General features: G+C 35.0%; 3 protein-coding genes across 3 annotated transcripts; 2 read left to right on the top strand and 1 right to left on the bottom strand.

Moving 5' to 3' along the window:
• Positions 1–1,964: 1,964 nt before the first annotated feature.
• Positions 1,965–5,750, top strand: LOC110788786 (pantoate--beta-alanine ligase). The gene is made up of 5 exons (XM_021993426.2): positions 1,965–2,132; positions 3,179–3,900; positions 5,022–5,135; positions 5,219–5,350; positions 5,449–5,750. The coding sequence occupies exons 2-5, from the start codon at positions 3,328–3,330 to the stop codon at positions 5,569–5,571; spliced, it is 942 nt and encodes a 313-aa protein (XP_021849118.1). The 5' UTR covers positions 1,965–2,132; positions 3,179–3,327; the 3' UTR covers positions 5,572–5,750.
• A 166-nt stretch (positions 5,751–5,916) lies between these two features.
• Positions 5,917–11,625, bottom strand: LOC110788787 (vesicle-associated membrane protein 722). Its single transcript, XM_021993427.2, has 5 exons — positions 11,155–11,625; positions 6,727–6,868; positions 6,539–6,659; positions 6,308–6,370; positions 5,917–6,225 (listed from the first exon to the last, which is right to left on the bottom strand). Exons 1-5 carry the CDS (start codon positions 11,342–11,344, stop codon positions 6,073–6,075), a joined length of 669 nt encoding a protein of 222 aa, XP_021849119.1. The 5' UTR covers positions 11,345–11,625; the 3' UTR covers positions 5,917–6,072.
• A 4,494-nt stretch (positions 11,626–16,119) lies between these two features.
• Positions 16,120–19,761, top strand: LOC110788788 (uncharacterized). The gene is made up of 3 exons (XM_021993428.2): positions 16,120–16,479; positions 19,092–19,246; positions 19,370–19,761. The coding sequence occupies exons 1-3, from the start codon at positions 16,257–16,259 to the stop codon at positions 19,628–19,630; spliced, it is 639 nt and encodes a 212-aa protein (XP_021849120.1). The 5' UTR covers positions 16,120–16,256; the 3' UTR covers positions 19,631–19,761.
• The last annotated feature ends 4,077 nt before the right edge of the window (positions 19,762–23,838 follow it).

Here is a 23,838-nt window from a genome sequence, read left to right as displayed (position 1 = left end):
TTTGGAAAACATGGATCGATTTTGTTAGGGCAGATCTGTGACGTCGTCAAAGTAAATTAAATTGATAGGATAATGTTATCTTGAAAGATGAAATTATTAAATATGGTCATTTAAAACTCAACATCCATCTAAACTTAGGGATTTAGCTTTTTATATGGTTGGGGGTAATGAGGTTAGGTTCGATTTTCAAAGTCAAAACACCATGCTTAGCATGTTAAATCAAGTGAAATAACCAAGATCGTTTGTTTATCCATATGCTTGAATGATGCAAGCACGTGGATAACACAATAGTCTTCTTAATACTATGCACAAGTTACAACCTATTGTATATAAAAAGTATTGGTTTAAGTTGACAACTCAAGTTCAAAGTTTAACCACTAAAATTTTGTGGAGTTTATAAACATCTAAAATTCAGTTGTATAATTGAATGTCAAAATAAGGCGGTTTAGACCATACATTTAACCATTTACAGTACAATTGCTCAATTTTACTAGAAGTTTCTCACTTAATATACCTCCCTTGCTTATAAAAAGAAGTCCAAAACAACCTTCTAACGATATGTGACAAAGATAAAATACGGTCATACGGAGTATCAACTAGCTTATATTGCCATTTTTTTTTTATAACAAGCTTATATTGTCATATTGTGCTAACAAACTAAGCCAATATATCGACTATGCCGGAAACTAACTTTTGGTAATTGAAATAACGAAAATGATAAAGGTCGCAACATGCGACCTTTAAGCCGTGTCACAATGATGATATGGCATACTTGTGTGTCATGATTTAAATTGGAAACTAAAATATTTAACTTATATAACTATTATACATTTTTCAAAAAAAGGTAAAAAAATCTTAATATTCTAATTTGTTTCCTTCTTTATATCGACTACCTTATTTACATAATTTCATAGTAAAAATAATGCATTGATAGTAAAAATATTCTAATGATGCATAGCCTACGTGGCGCCTATATGTACCAATTAAACAGCGACACGTAAGATTGCGACAACTAAATGTCATCGCAACTTGCGACCTTTATCATCACCCTTGAAATAAATCTCATAAATATGTTGATGTCGAAAAGTTGGTTAAAACTAAAGGGGGATACATAATTGATATCCATGGTATTGAATGAAGAAGTATTTTTGCATAACCGTTATGCAAAAGGCAATACATAATATGACAATTTTGTATATATATTAAACTTTTGTGGCCTAATTTTTTTTTTTTTTTTGATATATTTTAATATTGATTATGGATAAAAAAAAATGAAATAATGGTGCCAAAATGAAATAAACATCGTACATGTATGGTATTTAATTGACATAAGTAAACGAACGATGGTATAAAAACGGAACAATGATATATATATATTAAAAAAAAAAAAAAACAATTGTATTTAATTGGTCTATATCTTCCTAATGTCGCTTTCTCTCTCTCTCCTGTTGTTTTTGTCTTTTTGCTACAACTGTCTTGTGGACCATACCTGTTATGTGTTTCCCAACACATAACAGAATGTCGCTACGCCAACCTTGGTACTGAATTTCCATCCTCTTTCACTCTCTATATATCTCTCTACACCAAAAATAAAACAATAGACCCTTAAAATACATAATCTATTGTTTGGTCTAAAAGATTCCTAACTAAGCTTTCTATCATGAATTGTGACATCGAAAACAAATTACTCAATTGCCACCTCTAGCACGAACCAAGGAAGTACTCCCGTCCTCCGTCCCGTCAATCTCTTTGATTGGCGAGCATTAAGCATATAAAGGGATGTTTATATAAATAAATTGTCGAGATATACAATCTGAATGTTACATATGCAGTGTATTTTATTTTAGTTTTATTTTTAAAATGATCAGTTAGACCATACATGCAAGTTTTAAATGGCATGTTATTTCATTGTATTTACAAGAATGCCAATTGATTTACATATTTTGCCAACTAAAGAGATTGTTTAGAAATTTCCCTCCTCCATAGTGCATCTTCCAGCACCGAAACCATTGAACAATTGCGCAGTTGCACAGGTGTGGCCATCTGAGTACTCAACTCATTGCCACACTGCAGTCTATCTCACGAGTCAATGCTCACTCACTGAGTTCACTTGTTGATTGACCGACGACAAGGTAATTGGCCCATTTGATCTTTTTATTTTTATTTTCAGCTGATGATTAATAAAGGAGCTGAATCCCTTGATGAAAATTTCTGAATTTATTCCGTTTACTTTGGAGTTGAAACAAGACTAGTAATTTAATTTAATTCAATTCAATTTTTGATTGAGTTAGGGTTTAGATTAATTGAAAATTTCTAACTGATTGATTGTTCATTCTTTTATTTTTAAGTTAAGAATTGAAACTTAAGCAATTTGGTAGCTTTTAATTATATGTAATTAATTTTATTCATTTGATTTTGGTAAGTGATTATACTTAGCATTTGTATTGAACGTCAATTGAATTTCATTTACTCTAAATCATTATAGAGCTTTGACATTCGTTCTCTGCATATGGTTAGTATGATTGACAATGTTCAAATAGAGATGCTCGGTGATGGTGAATCGATTCAAGATGATGCTTTTGTATCAACTGAAATCTGATTGTTGCAAAATGCCATTTGTTTCATGGAATTAGGCTTTCAAATGTGTTGGTTTTAGGATTTTTAGTTAATCTTCTTGCAGGATCGGTATCTATGTTGTAACTTGTAAGCGCTAGGCGGGATAATTTCCGAGTTTAGAATTGAAATGTGGTCTAATTAGTTTGATCCCTCATTCCCAACATCAAGTTCTTTACACGATTTCATAACGTTGATTGTTGAATTTAAGGTTTGTATTTGGGATAGTATGACTATGTTTTCGGTGTGTTAAAAGGTCATTCTTTATGTATTTTGTCTATTTCCATCGCATCCCTATCTAAATATTCCTGGCTTCACCTCTTTGTCTAATTGTCTTGATGTTGATTGATTTTCGAGGACAGCAATGAGTATCTCTAAAAGTGCAAATTGCACTCTCTGCCTGCCTTTTTGTTTGACATTTGACAATTTCCCATATTTTTTAGCTTTTTCTTTCTACTCGGAAATTCTTTCTGATTAATATTATCAAGTTATCATGCAATGAATGTGATTGAACATATGATTCTCATGATTCTTTGTTTCTGTCTTACAACTTACAAATGCACAGGAGAAAGAAAAGTGGTTTTCTGATCCTTACTAGCATATGATACTAGAACTATACAAGACTCTGGAAATACCTTCCTACTGAAGAACCCTTCTTTTAAACTGCGCCAAAAACCTCAAGATTCAAAAACCAAATCTCCCTTCATTTAAACAATGGCTGCTCGAGAACCAGAGATAATCACAAGCAAAGAAAAGATGAGAAAATGGTCAAGAGCAATGAGAGCCAAAGGGAAGACCATAGGGCTAGTACCTACTATGGGTTACCTTCACAAAGGCCACCTCTCCCTTATTAATGAAGCCCGTCAACATGCCGACCTCATTGTAGTCTCCATCTATGTTAACCCAGGTCAGTTCTCTACCTCCGAGGATCTTTCGACCTACCCATCTGACTTTTATGGTGATTTACAGAAACTAATGTCTGTTTCTGGGGGTGTTGATGTTGTTTTCAATCCCTATGACTTGTATGATTATGGTAGTGGGAGGGACAGAGAAGGTGCTGAGAAGAGAGATAGTGTAAAGGAGGTATCTTGTTTGGAGGAACGGGGAGGTGGGCATGAAACTTGGATTAGGGTTGAGAAATTGGAGAAGGGCTTGTGTGGCAAGAGTCGGCCCCTTTTTTTTAGAGGGGTGGCTACTGTTGTCAGTAAATTATTCAATATTGTTGATCCTGATGTTGCTATCTTTGGGAAGAAGGATTATCAACAATGGCGAATTATTCGTCGAATGGTAAGCCAGCTTTATTTTGTATGGCTTTTAACAGTGTGTTCTTGCTTGTGATTTGTTTTGTATTCCTGTAAGATTGTGTATATCTCGACTTAGGCGACGTGGTGTGGCGTGTAGCTGATGGTATTTTGATACTTTTACCCAAATGTTGTTCCCTAATGTCTATTGTGTATGATGATGAATGGAGATGCTAGTGACTGATTTGTTTGTTTGCTGAGAACTCTGCTCCTAGTGAATCTCATTTCTAGACCAAACTAAGCTTGGGGATGGCTTCTAGTATAGAAGCCTAAAACATTTTCAATTATTGCTTATATTCAATTTGGTTTTAATGCTTACTAGAAGATGAAATCAACTTGCATACCAATACTGGGAGTCATTTTTGGAGTTGTGGATTATGCCATCTTTAGTTATTATCATCTTAAGAAATGTGAAATGCTAATGTAGAAGTTTTTGTTAAAAAAAAAATTGTCCTTCTAGCAGCCCTTCTCATTATCTAAACTTGTAGAAATTCAAGAACTTGGTGATAGTCATCCCCATGCTATGAGGGAGACTTGTCAGAAGCATTTAGTAAATGGTTAATGGCTGTAGATTTATAGTCTTATAGTCTTATAGAGTGAACTATTTAATTTAGTACTTATGTGTGCTATGAGGAATTTCCTATCGGTGCGCTCATAAAATCAAATGCCAAGCTGCTGTTACATGGATGATCTATTGATCTGTTGCCCAAATATCTCAGGAAGACTAATTTGGTCTCTCAGAAGTTGGTGACAAGTTGACTGTGGCCTTTATTCATCATCCGTCTGAATTTAAAGGCTGTTTCTCTTGTCAGTTTTCCACCAAGACTCCAATTTGAATTGCTTCCTCAAAACAGAGCTTCTTGCATATTGGTGTTTGCGTAGTCTTCTTACAGCTATTCCATGTTGGTTACGTCCAGTAACGGATAACAGCAGTCCTTTCATTTTATTTGTCTGAAAAATTCAGGAATAGCAAATCATTCTTGTATATTATTTCTAACTGATGATGATTGATCCAATTCTTTGAAACTAGGGTGTATATTGTGATAAATTTGTGTGATTAACTAGAGTTTAGAGTTTAGCTGCCTTGATCTCAAACTACTGATACAGGTTAGAGATCTGGACTTTGCTGTCCAAGTAATTGGATCAGAGATTGTGCGCGAAGATGATGGTTTAGCAATGAGTTCTCGTAATGTTTACCTTTCCCCCGAGGAAAGGCAAAAGGTTGATTATATCTTATAACTCATATATATGTTCTTTCTTTGAGTGATCATAGTTAGTGATGCCTACCATTTTTGCATGTCCAGGCATTGTCTATTAATAGGTCTCTATCAAGAGCCAAACATGCTGCAGAAGAAGGGCAAATTAATTGCAAAAAGCTGCAGGATTCAGTAATCCTAGCAATACAGGAAGCTGGTGGCAAAGTAGATTATGCTGAGGTAAATCAGAGCTCTCCTTTTTGCAATGCTTGTCTGTAGAAGTTGGCTGAAATTTGGGTTTCATGTGATGCGATTTGGTTGGGTTTTATTGGAAGCAGATAGTGGACCAAGAGACCTTGGAAGCAGTTGAAGAGATCAAGGCCCCTGTTGTAATATGTGTTGCTGCCTGTTTTGGAAAGGCCAGGTTGATTGACAATATAGAGATTCCTGCCTACGCCTGATGACGATAGAACATATTTTTAAGGTCTGTTGCTTGCAACATTGCAGAATTTACTTTGGATAAATTTTACACATTTTTTGTTGCTTCTTTAAGACAATGTGGTAATTTTCAGGCTTTTGTGTGTATGTCCGATTAACTTATGCAATTATTATGGAGTAGTATATTATAATCAGTTCATTATCTCAAAGTATTTTGCTTGAAAGTAGTATATTACATTGTCAGAGTAGACAAGAGGTCTTGCTTGAAAGTATTACGTATATTCTTTGTCGGTATTTGTATGCATACTGCATTTGTGCTAATGTAACATATCGTGAATAGTATAAAGCAGCTTAATTTCGCATGAAGATGGACAAAATAGGAATCAACCATTTCTATGACCAAGTTCTGGATAACATCCTACTACTGTAAACAGGATTAGGTACAAAACTGTACAAAATTGTCTGAAAATCCATCATAAAGCATAGATGATGGAACTCTAGTTACATAAGCGTATAGATCTAGTTTACTTATGGGTGCACTTGAAGCCGCCACAAATGGACAAGATTAGGATGAGAATCAATGCCACAATAATAGCTAAAACTATCAGCTTTATCTTCATGTTTTCCCACCACATCTTTCTCCTTATCTTGGTACCTTGGGTCCTGAAATCTTGTGCCTGCACCCGATATACCAACTCCTCAAAATACATACCAAGTGGTATTATAACCTGTCTGTAAATAGTCGCGTAAAATACTGACCTGAGAACGAAGGTTCTCTGTTTTGTCCACCAAGAGCTCGATTTTTTCACCTCTGTCAAGAACCTGAAACCACAATGTCCTTAACAATCCTACAATGTCCTAAACATATACCTCAACAAACACAAATACCTCAAAACCTGACTAATTGCTTCATCCCTAGCAAAGGGAGAACCAAAATCATCCATTTTACGGTACCCAGAAATCAAAGAATAACAGGACATGCTTCTATACCTTCTCAATATTCTCCATCATTACTCCTTTGACTTCTGACACCTGGGCTTTCACTTTTGCAAGCTTGTTTATCTCCTCCGGGTGATCAACACAGTATTGCATCTGCTCCTTCAACTTAGGTCTGAAACCAACACACAAAATTATGAACAAGTCCAAATTGAAAAACAAGGAAAACAAAAACCAATTACCCGAATTCTTTGTTTAGGCCTTTAGCAGAAGCCGTTGCAGCTTTTCCCCCACCATATTTCTTGGAAAATTCATCCTTTACTTTCTCCAGAAAAGCAATTGGAACCTGTCTGCCCGCAGACTCAACTGCAACAACACAGTAAGCTGCACCACAAAAAAGAACAAACCAAATTAACAAATACCAGCCAGTAGCCATACCATAGAGCAACCAACTAAACTTCAAGCAGAAACTAACTGAGAGATACTTTATTGTATCTAGCGAAATTTCTACACAAGAAGTAGAGGTCAAATTAAGAATGCCCCCCCTTCCAATTTGCAATCATTTAGGGGGACGCAGATGAGATTTTGCAGATATTTTAAGTACAGCTGAGGATATCTTTTTACCATATCACTTAACAAGTTTCGGATGACATATATCACAATCTTAAGATTCTAAACACTCAAGATCAACTACACCAGAACATGCAACCCAGTCAAACAAATCTTAACAAGTCCAGAATGAAAGAATCCATCCAGAATGATGGGATTTTACCAAACAAACTCAATAGTAAGCCAAACCCAAAGTTTATCCATTCACGTACTCTGCCTACCAGTAATACAGCCATAAAATTACCAAGATATTTAGAAAATTTATCTTCAATGCTCTAAATAAAAACATTAACACTGATGTGCTGTACTACAAGGTCATCACATCATGCCATCACCTCATAGTTGGCAAAATAAATTTGTTATACAAAGGCAAAGTCAGTCTACATTCTACAGAATTCCTTGTCAGTCTTTCACCTTGGTCATCATCTCACCCCTGCAGACTATCCTCCTTTTCAGACACACGAAAATTCAACTTACACCATCCTCAAGGACCACAACTACTATTTCCACGATAACACTAACATTGGCACACTTCATGCTACGCAGATGCCACTAATAATTTTGAACACCAAGCATCTGTTCCTGCATCAGATGTATACTTCTAAGTTTCTTATTTATCTTCTTCGCCTTAAAGGACAATGAAACACCGTGATATAACCGAGGAGAGCCACTGCCAACTCCAACAGCCCTACAGGCATCAACATCAGTGTCTAACATGACGTATCTATAGCATTGATTGATAACAATTCAGTCAACAGAAAGTAAAAGCCACAAGTGAAAGTATGCCATTAAAAATTCCTGTCTTCATTAGAAGCTATCCGCCATAGTCTATCCCATTAACTCTTGTGAGGGTGATTCCTTAAATCTTCCTTAACTATAAACATTTGAAACATTCCATATACATTCCTTTTTACATTACAAATAAAAAACTGCTCCCCACTGATCTTACAATCTAGTAATAATCAAGGTTCAATAACAAACTAAGCACCTTTTTACCAAAAGTTCACCACCTTAACTTTCTGCAGTTTGAACTTTGAAGTATGATAAACCACAACTATCACCACCTTCCCAAAAATGCAACTGTACTTAATTTTTTTCAATATATAGTATCTTTGTCACCTTAAAAGCTGGTGTTGTAGATCACACAACTTCTGCTCACCTTTACCTTCAAAGTCATTGCACGATCACACAACATTTTACTCTAGTTCAAATTCAACCAATCAAAACCTGACAGTAAACCAGATCTACCACTTCAGGGGATCTCCTCATATTGTTTCAGGAACCGCAAATTGTGTGCAAATAAAGAGTCTAACACTACTCTCTAACCTCAATCCAATTCTTACCGACTAACCACATATTCAATATCTTGTCAACTTTATTCATGACCATAAGCAGCAGAATGAAGACACAGTTCCGGATAGAGCTATCTTTTAACTAGCTACACACGAATCAACCTATACAAGATCTACAGATTAACAGCATACTACTTTCTTCCTAGGACCAACGTAGAAGTCTAAATAGTACGCAATTGAAAGCCTTCTACCCCCCCTTCCCCTGCCTCCAAGCCACTGGCAGATAGATTGGAATATAACATGTCTAAAGGTGTTCTCATACAAACAATGATATGACATTTGAAGTTATTTGAGTGAAAATTACAGTAGTTAAATGGAATAGAAGAAAGCTAGTTGACCTAAAACAGTTTTCTTTTATGATGAATATTATTTTATTTTTTTGCTTACAACTTCAGTGCTAGCCAATTAAAAGTCTAGATCAATCTACTATTTTCCCTTGCTTTTCGACTAATACTGTTAATGATTTTAGGCTTCAGCTTCACCAACTACCCCTACTATTTCCACCAAAAAACATATGGCTTTAATGTAGTTTGTAGCAGGAAGCGAAAAGAGCATCTTTGTGTGTAGCCTCTCAGCTACTCATGAGCTGAGTAGAAGCATAGCTCCGACTTCTGCAGAAGAAACAAATGGTGAATTGTCTAATTTTCCCCTGTCAAAATTGAGTATTTTATTGGACATTTCGATAGCACAAACTGTTTGTTTTAAGACTAGAGACTGCTAATGCAAAAGCCAGTGCCATTGGCTAATTACTCCAATCAAAAGCTTCCTTCTTCCAAGTCCCAAACCTTCTTCAATTAAAAATAGAATTGGTCATGTAAGCTATATACCTATATGTATAATCCAAACAAAAAGAATTGTGTATCCTCCTAATAGCTCTTCATTGATGTCGTCAGAGGGAAGAAACAATACCAAGCTTGGATAGCTGTCAGTACTCTAGTACAAACATGACCTCATGGACATGGCAGCAAACTAGCAAATGAGTCTATTGTCTAGCAGAACCTTTATTAGGTGATATTTGACATCTAAGGTCAAACTTTACCATCCTTTAATCACTAATAACCTCGTATCAATATAAAATATTAATAAATAAATAAAAAGCTACTCTCTTCTCTAAAGAAGCTAGGCATCTGATAAAGGGTATTCATTAAAATAAAAAAAGAGTTTTATATTCTCGCATTTCCTCCAAACTACTCGTACAAGGTAGTCTTTCCTTCCAAGTTCGACTTATTGAATTAGAAGAGTAATTAGGATATGCTTAAAATGGAAATGTAATTTATAATGACAAAGGGAGGATAAAACGTACTCCATACAAGAATATCTTAAGAGACAAAGTCTATAACTCTATACCAATTATTATTTCAAATTATGGCTCAATATATGCTTCAAAAACTAATAAGGTAGGACCACAAAGTCAACTTCAGTCTTACTGTCCTAATGCTCCTAAAACAGACAGCTTTCAGTTCCCTCACTAGGAAACTACAGTTCATAATCACAATGTCAAAATTTCATTTCTTACCTTACATGATCCCCAACATTATAATCTCACGACCAAAACTTAATGATTTATAAAACTCAGAGATAGCCGGACAACCAACCAGCTACGATTAGCTAAATACTTCTGGATAATGCGCAAACCACAAATCATACTAGTAATACATGTCAATGTCAATTTCCTGAAAACAATTTTCATAAAAAGATACTCCAGTATCAGAACTAAAATACTCCGTACCAATTAAATCAGCAAGAAACTAGTTAATTTGCCATTACAAAATAGTTTATGTCGTTTAAGAGCGACAATCGAGGGTGGTTGACTGGTTGGAGAAGCCAACATTGAGAATGCCTTTAAAAGCCTCTGTCGTTAGACTTCCCCTTAGCTTCATACAAGCTTATTCCTTGATTATTCAAATCCTCTCCTCTTCTTTCTAGGAGGAAGAAAAAAAATTCCGAATTTTCACAAGCCACCAAAATAAAATATGGCAATCACCACACAAAAAAAAGGCAATCAATATGACAATTACTCATCATCCAATTACAAAAGGCATAAAAAATACGGAGTAATTAGAAATACAAAGTATCATTTTCAAAATTGTCTCATTGCGGCGATAATGTCATAATCACCAAATCAACATTTTAATTTTTATGATGTATATTTATTTGCATAACTGACACACCATAATAATATACTCCATAGTACACACACCATAAACAACAACCACAATCTAATCATTGATTTTATGCAAACAAAGAATTCAAATCTATAAATTATTAAACAATTGGCAGATTCATCATCCATCCTAAGCCATAAGGTAATATAGCCCTCAACTTTAACCATTAAACCAAAACATCATTGGTTCATCAACCATCATTTGCCATACTTACTACAACATAAACGGGTTTTGCTATACGTAACCGTAACAGCTAATGTATAATCTTTAAATACATTTCCTAACACGCACTTGTAACAAGATCAACTTCGAAACATATAACAAAATTACTTGTCGGAACGTGTTATTCATATTTATATGTAGCCCTAAGAGCTAAAGGCCTAAAGTTTACGAGGAATCATTAATTACATTCCCTAACACAACCAATTTCCGAACTCATAACAAAATCAACGCGTCAACCGGTGTTATTCATTCATGTCTATTTAACCCTTGAAAACACAAAACAGCATGCAAAAATGAAGAGAGAGAGGGAAAGGGAAAATACTGAAGCCATTGTCGACGAGATAATTGAAAGTATGGCCGTCACAATTGTAGGTAAATTTGCTGCTAGAAGAAGGTAATTTCTGCAAACATTGTGTAGCAACCGATGTGAAATTCCCCGTAAATTCGGTAAATTCCGCCAGAATCACCGTCCCGCGCGCAACGAAGCTGTAGATCAACGATTGTTGCCCCATTTTTTTGTTTTTTTTTAAACTCACCGCCAAAAATTTACACAAAGGATGGCATTAATGGAGGAATTGTTTTTTGTATGGAATTTTAAGGAAGAGGAAGCGTGAGTTTGGGTGAAAAGGATATATTTGAAGGAATTTTTTTGTGAATTTTGTGTTTTTTTTTTTTTAAGAACTTTGGATGATTTTGATTTTTGATTTTTGATTCTTTGGAGAGAGATAGAGAGGAGGAGGTGGGGAGGAGAGAGAAAGAGGGGTGACCGGTTTTTTAATTTATTTTTGGAATGTTTTTTTTGACGTGTCAATATTTGGGATTGTTGTTCCCACAAATTTATACCTTAGTCCTGTGGAACACAGATGTGACTTACGGAGTACACCGTAGTTCTCATTGCCAAAAAGGGTAGAATGAATTTAATCGTATAATAACTACTATAGATATCCTTTCCAAAAGCGAGTTCTTACTCTTTGCCCTGAGGGAAAGAAGGATACTCTTTGCCCCGAGGGAAAGAAGAATTACATGGGGTGAGGTTGACCATATTCGCTAAAAAAGTTCTCGTATACTCTCTCCGTTCGAAATAATTGGGATACTTTACCTTTTCACGTTTGTCAATGTAAATGTTTGGACATTAATATCTCTAAATTCATATTCGTAAAAATTATAAAAAGTTGATATTCCGAAAGTACATAACGAGACGAATCAAACAAAACTCAACACGATTATGTTTTTCCTTACCCATAGATCACAAATATGAGTCAAATTGAAATTCGTGAATAGTGTCAAAGTCAAAGTGTCCCTATTTTTTCGAAACGGAGGTAGTAAATGATAAAATACTTTATGTCCCCTGCTTCACCTTTTCCAATCTTCATTTCTGACGTCGGCCAAGCTCCAACAAAAACAAATCGACAATTTTTGTGTAAGACCGCCTTATCGAAAAGACCACTTGCTTGCTTAACTAATTGGTTCTATTGCAGAATTCATTAGTTTTAGTGTTCAACTAATAGTTCCATTGTTTAACTAATTATTTCCAATGCTTAACGAATTGAATTCATTGTTTAACTTATAAGACATCAAGGCGGTCTTTTGTGTTAGACTGCCTTATATAAAAGTTCGTAAAAACAAACTATTGTACCCAATAATAAATCTTTTGTTATTTTTTAATTAAAAAAATCAAATTCATTGCAAAATACCTTCTTAGCTTCGATGAACTAAATCAATCATTACCATCAATCAGCATTCCACCAAAATTCCCAACTCAAAATTACTATAAAAATAAAAAATAAAAATCAAATGCAAAAATCAAGTAAATATCTTTACGAAAAACATTAGCAAATATAAACCCCATCTCCAATCAAAACCCAAAATAAAAAAGAGCTGATTTTTATAATTATATCCTGCCAAAAATGCAAGAAAAAAAATTCAATGTGAGTAGTTAAGATTACCAAACTAACCTGAAATCAATTAAATCTTAAAATCGAAATGGACAGGTACCCGGATGAACAAATTTAGTAAAAGCAAGATAAATCAACAAAATTACATAAAATGTTATCAACAGTTCGGTCATGGAACTATTTATGTACGTATGCTTTGCATTTTTTTTGTGTTTTTTATATATATATTGTGAACGTGATCGAATTATGAGTATTAAGCTAAGATAGAGGACGAAGTTGTAACTATTGTGAGTGCCTATACACCACGAGTAGGATTAGGTGCTTCAACTTAACAAGAATTTTGGGAGGATTTTGAGGAAGTGGTGCAACCAGTCCCTAGAAGTGAAAAACTGATCATTGATGGGGATCTCAAAGGACATGTAGGTTCGAGTCGCGATGGATTTGAAAGCATTCACGGTGATTTTGGTTATGGGGATAGGAATGGAGCAGGAAATGTTATTTTGAATTTTGCATTGGCCTATGACTTGGGTATACTAAACACTTGGTTTGACAAAAGTCGCTCTCACCTAGTAACCTATAGAGTGGAGGTAATACAAGTCAGATCGACTTCAGTTTAGTAAGGAAAGCTTTGAGAAAGTGCTACACCAACTGTAAGGTGATCCTTGGTGAGATTACATCAACCCAACATAGACTTGTGCTACTTGACTTTCGAGGTAGAAGTTATATAAGGAAGAGAAGACCACCAGTGGAGCCTAGCTAGGATCAAGTGGTGGAAACTTCAAGGGGAGCAACAACTAAAATTCTAGAAAAGTTAGTGAGTGAAGGTATTTGAGACGGTGATATGGATTTGGAGATAGACTCACTATGGATAAGAATGTAGCACACCTTAAAGGATGTGACGAAAGAGGTCCTAGGACAATCTAAAGGATGCATGCCACCAAGTAAGGACACATCTTGGTGGAACTAAGATGTGCAACAAGCTATAAAGAGCAAACGAGAATGCTATAAAGAGTTGGAAAAATGTAGAAGTGGTGAGAACTACGAGAAGTACACGGAGGCTAAAAGGGAAGCAAAGAAGACCGTAAGGGAGGCTAGAGCAAAGGTGAATCAGGATCTTTACGCAAGATTGGATACAAAAGAAGGGGAAAATGACATCTATAGACTTGCCCGAATGAGAGATAGAAAGACGCAAGACATCGGTAGGATTAAATGTGTGAAAGATGTTGATCAAAAAAATTTGGTGGCAGATAAGGAAATAAAGGATTGATGGAGGTTTTGCTTTGATAACTTGTTTAACGGGGATCAAGGGCGCGATATTGAAGATACAAATATCCCTCGGGATATGGTTAACATAGACTTTATGCGAAGAATTCAAAAGAGATAAGTCGAAGTGGCATTGAAAAAGATGGGACGCAAGAGAACAGTGGGCCCGATGGCATACCTATCGAAGTCTGGAGATGCCTTGGAGGGAGAGGGGTTGTATGGTTAACAACTCTTCTCAACAAGATTTGGGGAAGTAATACGATGCCATTTGAGTGGAGGAAAAGTACTATCATCCCCTTGTACAAGAACAAGGGTGACGTCCAAGATTGTGCCAACTATCGGGGAATCAAATTAATGAGTCATATTGTGAAACTTTGGGAGAGAATTTTTTAGCAAAGGTTGAGGAGAAGTGTGAAGAATTTGGAGAATCAGTTTGGGTTTATGCCCGGGAGATTGACTATGGAGGCCATTCATCTTATAAGAAAACTAATGAAGAATTATCGAGATAAGAAGAAGGATTTACATATGGTGTTCATTGATTTGGAGAAGGCGTATGACAAGGTACCGAGGGAAATTCCTTGGTGGGAATTAAGTAGCTATGAAAGGAATTTCGAGGAAGTATATTGATATCATCAAGGACATGTATGAGGGAGTTAGCACGAGTGTGCGAACTAGTGTTGGTAAGACCGAAGAATTTCCCATTACGATTGGAGTACATCAAGGTTTGCGCTTAGCCCATTCCTTTTTTCTATAGTCATGGACGATTCAAGATGGTATACCCTGGTGCTTGATGTTTGCAGATGATATTTTGTTGATCGATGAAACCAAAGAAGGAGTGGAAACCAAATTATATCTGAACTTCACACCCACTTCGGTAGAACAGTGGACAACGTGATATCTTCATTGGTCCATCATATGAGCATTGTAACTCAGGAAGAAACTACCTTCAGATAACAAAGGTACCTAGAGCGTATAGCACAACACATAGCGGAATTGACGATGGTTTATCATCTTCCCCAAGCCATCAGGATACAACTGAGAACAACAACATGTCTTGGGCTTAGCATGTACCTAGCAACGAGGTTTTTCTCGATGACACCAAAGTAACACGTTGCCAGAGTTTTCATTATCCGGTGGGCAAAAGATCCAGTGGTGAAAGAGAGAGCATCAACATTGCAAAGAACATTGAAATCATCAAGAGCATGCAAGAAAAGAAGAGCTAGAGGAGACAATACATGTCTTCGACATAATCTTGACCTGCAGTGTGCTCATTTGCAGGCGAGAAGCAAGAAAATCATAACGGATTACATATCTTGAACACTTTTCTTTTTAGTTGCAACACTTTGCTTTTCACGCTTGCCAATGCATATCTTGAACAAATGATATATTTAGTTACCGATAAGTAAAAATTCTAAAAAATTGATTTTCGCAAAATATACATTAAGATGAATCTAACAAGATCCCACATCAATATGTTTTTCCTAAAGCATAGATCATAAAAAATAAGCAAAGTAGATTATGTGAATAGTGCAAATTCCACTATGTTGCAACTATAAAGAATCGGAGGAAGTATATTTAAGATAAGGAAAGTGAGTTTTTTTTTAAAAAAATATACGAAGTATAAGATTAAAGTGAGTGTCTACCTCCGTTTCTAAAAGTTCTTTACGCCTTAGAATATGTGTCCTACGTATGAAAATTTTGACCGTAAATTCTCACTATTTTATACATCAAAACTTTATCATGTAAGATCTTGTTAGATTGATATCGGTATATATTTTCAGAATATCAACTTTTATCATTTTTTTCACATACGGAATTTGATATATTAGTGGTTAAATATTGCATTGGAGTCCGTGCAAATAGTAAGCGTAAAAAACATTAAGGAACGAAAGTAATATACAATTTGATAAATAAACTTTTGTCATCATTTATTCAAATGATAAAATCAGACATACATTAACAGAACTTCATATCCATTGTTAAATTTTGTATCATATGGACACAAACCACTCAAGATTTAGAATTCCTTATTACACTTTACACAGCCTCAAAGAAAATGAAAATTACGATTCACAAGCTGACGTAACTATGTAAGATTGTAAGGCACTAACTTGTACACCAATACAAGAGGGGTAGTGAACAAAAACCAAAAAGAAAAATCAAGAGATTTGTTGAACACTTGAACCGTTGGTACTTGGTAGAACCATAAAAATTTGTAGAACTTTGCAACAGACTCAGAAATTAGCACCAAAAAAAAGACTCAGAAATGATGGTAGGTGGAGTTTCATCTTCAGTTACCCAGCAATCTACTTCTTGTTCACCATTAAACTCCCTTTTTCAAAATCGTACAATTTGCTCAAACTCCCAATTTCCATCACTTTTGATTGCTAATTACCGACACAATCATCTTCCTACTTTTCCACAACTTTCCTTCTCCTCTCGTTCTCAATCCCCAAAACCCATTTACTGCAGCAATTCCCCTGGCGCTGGTTAGTTTCTCGCTCTTTTTTGCACTCAATTTTGTGTTCATGATGTTTCATTGAGAAGGGTTGTGCATTAATATGTTGATTTCTGCTGAATTTGACGAACTTGGTTTGAGTTATTTATTTAAATTAATTGTGCTTTGATTATTCTGCTGAAATTGACGAATTGGGTTTGAATTATTCATTGAAATGGATTGTGCTTTGGAATTTGATCTTTCTGTTGAAATTGAAGAATTGGGTTTGAGTTAATCTGGGTAGTTTCGGTGAATTTGTTGATGGGTGAACTATAGTTTGTGTTGAGGAATTGAGCTTGTTGTTTGGAGTGATTATGAATTGCTGAAATGAGTAAAAAAAAACAACTGAAGTAGTATGCCTATGAATCACACTATGATTTAATCACCTTCCTTGAGTATTGGAAATTTGAAACAGGAGCAATTGTTTAGCAATTAGCATGTTGTTTACCACTTTAGTTATGTACTAGTCGAACGGACTTGGACCCGATGTCTAATACTAACATACCAAAGAACTTAGAAATTTATTAAAAGTTTTGAGTCTCAGGCCGGGATCTGATTCGAGTTCATTCAATCAAGAATTTGAAAGCAACTTGCAAGTGGTTTGCATAAGACGTTTTGGGGAGAATATATTGAGCTTCAGAGCTTGGGGTTTATCTACTGAGGAGGTGTTGAGGAGTGAAAACCCCATTCTTACATCGAAAGATGGTTTTTGATTGAAGTGACTTAGCATGTTGGTGCCAGTGGTTGCTTGTATGGAAGTGACTCAGAATGTTGATGGGTTTATCTCTTGTATGTTTCATGAATTTTGCTCTATTAGTTCTCATCTATGATTTCTAGTAGTTTCTAAGAGGCTAGGTTTGTAGTTCCAGCCATGACGATGCAACGATACGAAGTATATGGTTAGTTAAGTGTAATTCATAGGGGATGAGTACATGAGATTATGAGAAGGATACGGAAGTACTTGTAAACCTTTGCTAATTATTTCGAGGTCAGATAGATCTTTATGAATAAGTAGATTGCTTGGTGTTTGTGGAAAGTAGATCCGCGGAGGCTTAGTAGGTGTCAGCTGTCTATACAAACATCCTGCTGAAACCTCAACAAAAGAAGCTAATTGGTCTCTGTTCATAGAAAATATTGAAACTAAAAATCAGTGCACAAGTTATTGTTGTCAATGGAGTGTATTTTGTTGGTTGAATGAATAGAACATTTTACTAACGATGTTGCAGTAAAGGGTCTCAAACTGGGATGATTTAGCACCAAATTGGCAACTTGGCAAGAACTTTCCTTGCAACTGAAACTTGAGTTATTGTCAATTTATTTCTCAAACAGTATCATCTTAAAATCATATCCTAGGGGCAGTTGTTAAAATGGTCATCAGTGCTGTTAAGTGTTAACTGTCCAGTTTAGGTGTTTGAATGTTGTAATATCTGAAATATAGTTTGTATTTTATATCTCATGGTTTCTAACTTTATGAAGTTTCACTCTTAAAGTGAAGTACTGACGTCTATTATAAATTTCTTATTTTCGTGAAGATTGGTTAAGTCGCTTGGATTGTTGGGTTAGCAATTTTTATACTTCTGCCCGAATTTTCTTGTGACTGAGTTCCTAATGTCATGCAATTGAGATATTTGGGCTAGGAATCTGGATGTAAACATATCCTCTTCCCCATTCTTCTTAGATATCCTTACAATATCAACTTCATTAATTACGTCTAGTACATGACTAGTAGCATTGGTTATTAGAGCATCACCATTGGTGAACCTTCATTTGGTACTCAAAAACCTTTCATAATTGCTTCTTTTTTGAAACCCCTTTTGAAACTCAAACACCTAATGGTATCTCTTAAATTTTTCATTTATTAATGAATGAATATTTCAGATTTTGTTTTAAAACAAACTTTCCTTTAGAGGAAAAGACCCCTTTGTAAAGAGTTATAAAAAATAATAACTGTTGTCATTTTTGATAACTCGTCCAATGAAGGGGCTCTTCTTTAGCAAGACTTTTTCTCCTTTTCTTCCCCTATTTGAGCCTCCCGTTGGAGATGAACTTAGGCTCTGTTGAAATTCCATGCTGATAAATTTAGAAGGTAATATATGTTGGCTAGATCTAATCCTGCAGGAAAGCTATGCATTTGATTTTAAATTGGGATATATATGCCTCTCCTTATCTCTGGTTCATACATAGTAGTGTAGTACTATTTTCTTTGTCAAGTACTCTGTACTCCGGTAGTATCTTAATGTTTAACTGATTTTTGAGGGGATATTCAAATATTTAATTTATGTGGGACACTGTAATCAAAAGAGAACAAGGCGATCAGTCATCTGAAGACCCGATAGTTCTAAGAAAAGTTCACGTAGTTTGCATATGATGTCTTGTTCTCATCCATTGAAAGTTGGTGAAATTTTGTATTGACATCTTAAGACCACATATCAGGCAAAGGTTCATTAGCTTGATACATTTGTTGTGAATTCAGTAGTTCATTTAAGGTATGAAAGATGCTAATGTAACTTAGATGAGGCATCATGCCTATATTTGTTAGTGTTCGTGTTTTACTGTTGCCTTCTTCAGCCATGTTTTTGATCTCTGAGGTACTGAATCTTGCAGGTGAAAATGACAGTAAAACTGTCCTTGATGCCTTTTTCCTAGGGAAAGCTCTTGGTGAAGCACTGACTGAAAGAATTGAATCTACAGTTGGTGAATTTCTGAGCACCGTGGGCAGGTTGCAAGCTGAGCAACAAAAGCAAGTTCAAGAATTTCAGGTGAGGAACGAACTACTCTCTAGTATCAAAATGAAGGAGCATTCCCAGCCATATCTTTGTAAGTGAAATTCATGAAATTACCACACAAAGAGCGCAGTCTCTGACACTTGTATTTTTCTGCAGGAGGATGTGCTCGAAAGAGCCAAAAGAGCTAAGGAAAAAGCTGCTCGTGAATCCATGGAAGAGCAAGGGAGACTCATCCCCAACTCTAGCACAAGAAACGCAGCAGAAAGAAATGGTGCTAGTTCGAGTGCTATGGTTGGCCCCGTGAATCCAGCTGCTCCCATACGTCGTGTGGTCAATCCAGATGGCCCTGCATATGGTGGACTTGAAGACCGTGACACTGATTCAGATTCTCTTTCTAGTATAACCATAGATGAATGATTCTTGCCTAGAGAATATACATGTTAGAATGATACAGTTTTGTTCATGAAAAATACAGAAACTAGAGTAAATTTCACCTTATTATAAAGATCCATTAGAATATGTGATAATACAAAGTATTTGTTTCTTGATGTATGCTTTTGCCAAATTTTAATAGAGGCGAGCGGGTGGCTTCTGAGCCATTGTCATAGTTATTGTGGGACTTTGTTGGGGCAGTGCTTTAGTTGAAAGTTCGAGCAGAGGGAAAAAATCGATTAGGGGTAGCGAGATTTAGGATGAAGTGCTTGTTAGAGATAATGCAACTTGTGAATAAAGCTCCAAAATCAAAATAGTTGGGCTAATTAACAAGGGGAAGGGGCGAAGCTTATAGAAGACAAAGATAGAGCAATTAATGGGGATAACATCCGTCATTGTATGTTAATCCATCCACCCACTAGAGCAGTTTACAGGGGAAGCTCAATGCAGTTGCTAATTTTATGCTAAAGCAGCATACGCTGCATACCTATTTAAAGTTCTAAACCAATGCAAATAAGATAGAGCGAATTGTAAATGAGAGGGTTAAAGAAATCCCACATCGAGACCGATATCAGTTTTGAATTGGTTTATATATGAGTACAGTCAATAATGGCTTGCCGAGTTCAGTAACGTGAGCTTGTAACCTAAGTAGGGGCACTAATGTGATGGGACACGTTCTCAGCCAATTGGGCCGGACCTTCGGGTTGCTTAATGCTGGCTCGCCCTATCCAAGTTGGGAGTTGGTCCATGTGGTTTGAGCGAAGGCTCGAACTTCATGGGTCCTAAAGTGGAGGGGACCGCGTGAGGCTGGTTTACAGTGCAACGAAAGCCTCCCTCTCCTGTCAGTGGAAGGACTACGAGTTTGCGCCATCCAGGTCCAATAGCGCCTGCTTGGTTAAGTCCATAATTGGACCATCACTTTTTTTTCCTTAGTTAATATTGTTTTTTTTTAAATAATTATTCATGAGATTAAAATATTTTTTACTCCAAGTTGGTAGTTGGTCCATGTGGGTTGAGCGAAGGCTCGAACTTCATGGGTCCTAAAGTGGAGGGGACCGCGTGAGGCTGGTTTCACAGAGCAACGAAAACCTCCTTCTCCTGTCAGTGAAAGGACTACGAGTTTGCGCCATCCAGGTCCAATAGCGCCTACTTGGTTAAGTCCATAATTGGACCATCAATATTTTCTATTATAGGTATGTTGGACCTTAATGCTTCTAGACACATAGGGTCATTGCATATGTCCATGTGGCTAAGGAGTACAGAGTAGAAAGTGAAATGCACGCCCTCATCCCAAATTACTTATCACAATTTGACTGCACACGCTTGTCAATGCATAATTTGACCACTAATATCTTTAAAATATATATTATAAAAACTTATAAATTGTTAATATTTTGAAAATATATACTAACATTTCTTTTTACTTACTAAAAATGAAATATGGTCAAACTAAATTGTGTAAATAGTATAAAAAGTCAAAATGGTGCAAGTACAACAACATTAGTAATTGAAATATTACATTGGAAAACATGATAAAAAAAAAGTTGTGTCATCTAAATAAATAATGAAGGAAGTACGTTTTTAAATATCACGTGCAACGCACGTACCATTGACTAGTAATAATAATAATAATAATAAAAAACTAGTGTGTTGCCCGAGCTATGCCTCGGGATGCTACTTTGAATAATATATGTATGTTCAACCTTTTTTTTTATAAAAAAACTTGTGTAAAAGAAAATTGTTTTTATGTTTCGCAAATGGAAAAAATATATATTAAAAAACCACAAAACTAAAGTTGCTAGTTATTTCTTTAACAAAATTTAAAGTGTCTTATATAATTATTGCATCGTGATAAGAGTACTAGAATTAATCACTCATCTTTAAAGTTAAGTATATTTATATAGTGTAATAAAGCACAACAAATACTTGGCTAACTTGTTGGTCACATGTTCGAATCTTTGTATTAACATATTTTTGTTGTCATAATACTTGCTAAATATGTGACGTGGCATGGTTCTAATGCTAAAACAGGGTGACACGTAGCACGCATACTTTATTATATACACCTTTTAATTGCGTACACTTAAGCATCTGATTGTACGTACTATATATGATAGTTTGATGGGATCGGATTAGCACATTAATTGCGTACACTTAAGCATCTGATTGTATTTTAAACAAAAATATATTTAAGCGACCATGTCAAATACTATCTTCCATTCATACCTTGCATTGTTCTTCATATAGGAGATAAAATAAGTGGATATTATTATCGGTCAAGTTTTATTAGTATTTTTAATTTCTTCTCACGGTAATGTATGTATTATTACTCTAATACAGTACTAGTTGCTAACTAAAAACAATAGTAAATTGACTGATCTTACCGTATAAAAAAGACAATATAAATAGCAAATTATGTACATTCATTTTTGAACCAACCAATTTCCTATTTATTTGCTAAACTATCTTCCAAACAAACAAGCAAAGCAGTTAATTACTATACGAAAATGGCATCTCACTCGATTAAATATTTGAAGCCAATCATCTTCGGATTACTGCTAATCCTAATGGCATCAGGTTATTACAAATGTCAATTAAACTCGATCTTACATATTATTATATATTACATCCTTTAAAAAATCTTTACACTTTTCGTTTTGTCTGTTTCATAATGTTGTTTACATTGTTCTTTATACTATTTTTGGACATGAAAATTTATTATCTTACCCCTTCTTAATTACCCCCACACCGTTTACAATTTTCCACTCATTTTCTCTTATTTTTTTTTATTTTTTTTTATCTTACCACCCATCCACCTTTTTTTTTTACAAATTTATCTTATTTTAACCATATTTTTTTTATATTCACTTACCTTTTTAGTTTTCACACTATATTCCTCTTTTGTCTTAATATTTTTGCAAATAATAACAGTAAAAATCATTTTGAAACAGAGGTAGTATTAAGTAGGTTAGTTATTAATATTGGTGTTGTAATTTTGCAGAAATGGCTTTAGGGCAATCATGCACCCTGAGAGGTTATGGGTGTAGTACTAATAGTGACTGTTGCGAAGGGCACGAATGTCATATTGGAAGATTGAATGTGCCAGGCATCACCCCAACTCAGCCTGCTTTGTGTTGTGAAAGTTTTTTTGGGGGTTTATGGTATGATTGCAACAACTAACCCTCCAAACGCCTACTCCGGCCGGTGTTCAACATTCCGGCAGCTGGCTCAAGGCACCATGGCCGGTTCTCCACACTCCAGCGGCATCCAATAAAATTATGGTTTCAGATTGAATAATAATGTTATGTTTCCTCTTCTTTCTTATGTTTTTGTGAATTATTGTTATATATCTACGTTTATTACTAATCTTAATAAATAATAATTTTTGAGTATTATTTAAAGTGAACATCTCTTTCACATCCCTTCTATGAATGACTAGTCTTATACACGTGGGAAAGTAAAAATAAAAGCTAAATCGTGTAATTTATTTAATTTGTAACTAGTCTGATTAGCACGGGAAAACTGTAAGAGTATAATCGTCTTGTTAAGTCGATATAACAACAACACACACAACTTGAAATGTCGTTATTATTATTAAACTGTAAGAGTATAATCGTCTTGTTCTCAATGAAATCCATATAGAAATAGGAAAATAATGAACTTTGAACCTCTTTAAACGATTAAGAAACGAAAGAGATATTTTAATTTTAAAATTAGAAAAATGTAAAGTAGTAGTAAATAAAATAAAAATTGGAAATTTAAGATAGTAATTTAAAATAAAAAATTTATAAAGTAATAAATACAAAAGTGGTCTTAAATTTTAAACTGGGGTCTTAAATATAAAACAACTTCGTTGCATTAATAATAAATAAATAAAAAGTCTCACATATTTCAAACACCAAAGTAACAATTCATTTATGCAAAAGGGTTTTTCTGCGACGATTTTATATAAATTACAAACGGGGGCGGGGAGACTCGAACCTGAAACCTATTGTACACAGGTCCTTAATCTTAACTATTAGGTTAAAACATCATTGGTAGATATTACTTGTATTATTATCTTATAAATTGCTTTATGTATTAAGAGGCATGTGTTATTTAAGTATAGCCGAACAAATTTACATGGACAAAAAGAACATTATTGCTTGACTAATTAGCAGTAAATGTTCACGTGTCACAATTTAGAAAGATTC

Source organism: Spinacia oleracea, chromosome 6 (genome assembly GCF_020520425.1).
Source record: "Spinacia oleracea cultivar Varoflay chromosome 6, BTI_SOV_V1, whole genome shotgun sequence".
NCBI lineage: Eukaryota > Viridiplantae > Streptophyta > Magnoliopsida > Caryophyllales > Amaranthaceae > Spinacia > Spinacia oleracea.
Note: the sequence above shows the minus strand (reverse complement) of the source record. Positions and strands in the feature narration are given on the sequence as shown.

Coding starts and splice junctions, on each gene's coding strand:
- LOC110788787 (XM_021993427.2), bottom strand. CDS start 11,344: ATGGGGCAACAATCGTTGATCTACAGCTTCGTTGCGCGCGGGACGGTG. Junction 6,660..6,726: donor GGCCTAAACAAAGAATTCGG/GTAATTGGTTTT, acceptor TGTTGGTTTCAG/ACCTAAGTTGAAGGAGCAGA. Junction 6,371..6,538: donor TGATGGAGAATATTGAGAAG/GTATAGAAGCAT, acceptor TTGTGGTTTCAG/GTTCTTGACAGAGGTGAAAA.
- LOC110788786 (XM_021993426.2), top strand. CDS start 3,328: ATGGCTGCTCGAGAACCAGAGATAATCACAAGCAAAGAAAAGATGAGA. Junction 5,136..5,218: donor CCCCCGAGGAAAGGCAAAAG/GTTGATTATATC, acceptor TTGCATGTCCAG/GCATTGTCTATTAATAGGTC. Junction 5,351..5,448: donor GCAAAGTAGATTATGCTGAG/GTAAATCAGAGC, acceptor TATTGGAAGCAG/ATAGTGGACCAAGAGACCTT.
- LOC110788788 (XM_021993428.2), top strand. CDS start 16,257: ATGATGGTAGGTGGAGTTTCATCTTCAGTTACCCAGCAATCTACTTCT. Junction 16,480..19,091: donor CAGCAATTCCCCTGGCGCTG/GTTAGTTTCTCG, acceptor TGAATCTTGCAG/GTGAAAATGACAGTAAAACT. Junction 19,247..19,369: donor AGCAAGTTCAAGAATTTCAG/GTGAGGAACGAA, acceptor ATTTTTCTGCAG/GAGGATGTGCTCGAAAGAGC.